At 30.7% G+C, this 4,557-nt stretch overlaps 1 protein-coding gene across 1 annotated transcript; it reads right to left on the bottom strand.

The window, feature by feature from the left end:
- Positions 1 to 1,039, bottom strand: LOC129300422 (transcription factor bHLH75-like). The gene is made up of 6 exons (XM_054938991.1): positions 917 to 1,039; positions 695 to 814; positions 538 to 603; positions 394 to 462; positions 209 to 289; positions 1 to 99 (listed from the first exon to the last, which is right to left on the bottom strand). The coding sequence occupies exons 1-6, from the start codon at positions 1,037 to 1,039 to the stop codon at positions 1 to 3; spliced, it is 558 nt and encodes a 185-aa protein (XP_054794966.1).
- Positions 1,040 to 4,557: the final 3,518 nt, after the last annotated feature.

Below are 4,557 nucleotides of genomic sequence, written 5' to 3'. Positions count from 1 at the left end.
CTACTGAAGTGGCCATGTAGGGTTCCAATAAGCAAAGCCTTGATAACCTTCTCCTTCCATCCTTTCCATCCCTTGGATTCTATCTGTGCTAGGACTTCTCTGCAACACACAAGCCTCTCATGAGCGTGTGTAGAAAAACTTATATATATATATATATATATATAAACACGTCAAACAAGCACAGAACACAGATGACATTAAAGTGTACCTGCATGGTTTGGATGGTATTCATCTCGTAGGTGTTGAAATCAAAACACATGCTTGCTGCTGAGAGCTTCATGGAGAGAAACTTTTCCAAGAAAAGAATGAGAAATTTAAATATCAGCAAGTCAGGACATATTTGATAACCAAAACGGGAAAAATAATGAATAATACCACCATCATCATAATCACCTCAATCTGTTGCTGTAGTGACAGAACGTAGTTTATGATCACATCTAACATAACTGCCATTCCCATTGCCTGCAAATTCATAAAAATGACATCAAAGACTATTCTGAATAAACATTGCATCAAGGACTATTCTGATCAATTAACCTTGTAACATCCTGGAACCAAGTCCTGCAAGCATCTTAGCTTTTCATTGATCTTCTCTCTTCTCACCTGAAATTTAATTAAAAAAAAAAAGAATTATGTCAACTCTGAGTGGCTTTATATATTTATATGTAAAGGGGTTTGATTTTTGTACTCGTACCCGTTCTGCTAAACTGTGACTATCAGTAGCTTGACCTCTTTTTGCCCTGACATGGACTACTTCTTTCTGCTTCTCTTCAATCCTGTTATTGTTTCTCTTCCTTTTGAATCCAACTGCTTTCTGTTAATTGCAAACAATATAATGAAAGAACTTGTGCTTCAAGTTATCAAGCGATGAACTTAAAAAAGCAAGTTTTCTAAAGCGGAAGATGTTTTTCTCAACCTTACTCATTTCTGGAGAATCTGCAGAATGTGGGGAAGATAACTTCTGTCCAAAGCTGTCTGGTGACTGAATCAGTGGAAGCTTAAGTCCTTGATCCAATCGGCTGCCATTGGAGAAAGGCATGACGGACCCTTGATTGGTCAAGGTGGGAGAAGAGAGAAGATTACTCTGTTAAAAAAGTCCTTCCTTGATTCTCAGTTTTCATCCCCCATCAATTCCTTTTTATAGACTTTGATAGTTGATATATCAATCATGTTGTCTAACCAGTTAGATACATGGAATGCAGTTGAACCTGTAGAAACCTTCATATATGATAGGACTGCAGGGGAGAGGACAAATAGATGAAAAGCAGTGAAACAACATCACATCTTGATTTAAAACTGCTCATGTTTGTGGGTCGTTCTATATTATTAGATATTAGTTATTAAATTTAAGTTTATTTGATATGAAACTTCTCATATCAACTTAAATCCACTCATGTTTAAACAACGTAATAGAATATTATGACTTTAGAACTTTGTGTTATATATAATTGAACCTACAAGAACAAGCGTGACTCAATTAGTAAGAAGTTGGCTCACATTGCGCAAGGATGTGACGAGTTTGATTCTTGTAATGAAGCAAGGACTTTTTATTGGAAAATGATTTATAAATATCTCTATAAATATTTTACATGTCATAAGACTTCTCTTGATTTCAACGAGTTTACAAGACTTAATTCACTTGAACTTCAACTCATTGAAACATGTACACACATTGAAGACATAATTTTAAAGACATAGGGATTTCTGAAATTGATATTGCTGATTAATGATAACGATCCTGTTTGGCTGTGAAAGTACAAGTGAAACATAATCTGATTTTGAACGATATGTTTTATATAATTTGGCTAGAAAGCTGTGTTGGTCCTACGTGCCTGAAGCTTAGTTCATGGGAGACTTGTATGATTGGCCAAGATGCATTGTATTCTCTTCAAGTTCTAATTTGGAGGGTCCATTTACCATTATATATACTTTCATCACCGCCACGCATCCCTTCTATCATTAAATTATGCAAATATGTGTGTGTGTGTGTGTGTGTGTGTGTGTGTTTTTTTTATACTTATTTCTACCTTTTATTTTTTAAAGTTTAGTGTGCTATTGATTGAAGATAAATGATGTTTATCTTAAATATTTATAATTTCGTAAGCCCAAAACATGTCTTCATTGATAATTTGATATTGTTTTCCAGCCCAAAAATTGAGAGCTCATTCATTATCAAATTAACTTTACGAGATTTAGATTTGATGTTTTATAAAAATTATTATTAAAATAAAATTAAAACAATTTGGACATTGAAAATTTGATCAGAATGATTAAGAACTACAGCAAAAATAAAAGAAAAAGAAAATGAAAACTGAAAAGTGAAAACAGACATTGAATAGTTAAAAAAAAAAAAAAAAACTAATGACAGCCACGTAAGTTGAGGGTTGGCAAATGCAATATCTCAGCTTTTTTAAAATTTACAAGTGTGTCACATAAAATTATGATATGCTGACCTAAAGTTTTTGAAAAATTAATCCCGCAAACCATGATGAATTTATTGAACTCATATGTACTTTTCATATTATTTGATTTTTTTTTAACTTGAACCCATAAAACTTATATCCAGATAATCAATTTATGAAAACTATTAAAATTATTCATATTAAATTGAGCGATTCAAATTAAATATGTATTATCTAAATTGAAAATAAAATATATAATTTTTTAATAAATATAAATATAAATTCAAAAAAAAATCTAAAAGTGTGTAGCAACTGATAAGCACCAAGGGATCGTGAGCGAAAACAGACCCGAAGTGAAAATCTGAGATATGTTATTACAGTACCTAGAATTAAAAAAGTATGTGTTGAATTTTCTGAGTTATGACTCTTTTTTTTTGTTTTTTGTCCCTTGTGTTGTTGTAATAGTTGTATTGCACCTTTTGTGATTTGTTTGTTTCAAGCAGAAAAATTGTACTCAATTATTCAGACTTTTTACATTTTCAATTCTCTCTTCCGCTCTTTTTTAAGTAGGCTTTTCTGGTCTCAACATTAGGCAATTTTTTTTTTTTTTTTTTTTACAACGGGATATAGGATAAGACTACTTTAATCCCATCTCGTCCCATAAACATTTTTAAATTAGAATAGTTTTACATGATTAATATATACTAGTCAAAAATTGATGAGAATTAAATTTGAACTTTTGGAATTAAAACTTGATATTTCAGATTGATATTATTATTATTTTTGTTTCTAATCTTTAACAGATCTATATTAAAATAAAAATATATTTTTTTACTGTCAATCTAACTAGTTATAATTATTTTGGGACATAAATGTTGTACATAGATATGATATATTATTCTCTTGAATTTAAACTTGACTATAATTTCGGCGGTTGAGTGGGAGCGGGAGCAAAACTGTCATCATCCTTATCCAAATGTCCACAACTTTTTTTTTTTTTTGCCAACCAAATTTCCATAACTTAATTCAATGGTTTCGCTTAATTTAACAAATTCGTTCAACTGATGATCATGTATTTATTTATTTAAATTAGTTTTAAATTGAGACATGTTAAACAATATTTTATAATGGAATTAACATGACTTTAAATATAATCCATGAGTTTGACGTGGATTCCAAAATTTATATTGAGAAGTACATAGAACTATTTAAAGTGAAATTCTTTTTTTTTTTAACTTTTTGAACAAGTTTTTGGTACAATTATGCTGCATGCGATATTACCAAGCACTTCCAAAACAAAACTATCGGGCCCGAACAATGGATGACCTCTTACTCTTTTTTTCCCTGTTTTCATTACATTGTTTGGGTAGGATTTCAGATGGATATGGATTGTGGATCTCACGTCTCTGAACCTTATGGTGAAGTTGGCTATTTTGGGCCGGCCTGTTAACTTTGGCCCACGGCCTGAAGTGTCATTGGTGAATAGCCGTGCGAGTGGAGAGTCCTATTAACGGTGTCGTTTTCATATCATACAAAAGACTGAAAAGAGACAAAAGCATATGATTTGATTGTTCCTATGAAACTTATATGCAGCATTTTAAGACTCAAGTATCAAACCATGCTCGACAGTCAGACTGTCCACTAAAAACTCGTTAGGTTCAATTTGAATTAGAAAATCGTTTGCATGGTTGATCTGTCATTGAGTTAGAACCTAGAATTAAGCTGGAATCCAAAATGGTTTTTACATAAAATGGGCGGTTTGAACTTAATATATATATTATATATTAAAAAAAAGCTAAAAAATCTAAAAATTGAACCCTTGAGAAAACCCACATATGTTTGACAATTATAAAATTAACATATAAATTATTGATTTGTAGTTATGTTGTGTTATTTTATTAACAACTAGAGATATTTTCAATTTATTTATTAAATATATTATATGAATTTAATATTATTTTATTTTATTTTAATTTATTCATTACTTCATTGGTTCAACTATTGGTTGAATCATGAAAATTGAGACTTTTAATCCAATTTTTAAACATTGCTTGCTTACATGAATAATACTTAAATGACGCGCAAATTTCTCGATGGATTAGTGTTATGGTTGTCAGCTGTAGAGATACATTGAAAATTAAAAAAAAAATATCAT

The sequence above is a fragment of the Prosopis cineraria genome, unplaced genomic scaffold (genome assembly GCF_029017545.1).
Source record: "Prosopis cineraria cultivar Desert tree isolate PC_DT_omini unplaced genomic scaffold, ASM2901754v1 PC1582, whole genome shotgun sequence".
In the NCBI taxonomy this organism is placed as follows: Eukaryota; Viridiplantae; Streptophyta; class Magnoliopsida; order Fabales; family Fabaceae; genus Prosopis; species Prosopis cineraria.
Note: the sequence above shows the minus strand (reverse complement) of the source record. Positions and strands in the feature narration are given on the sequence as shown.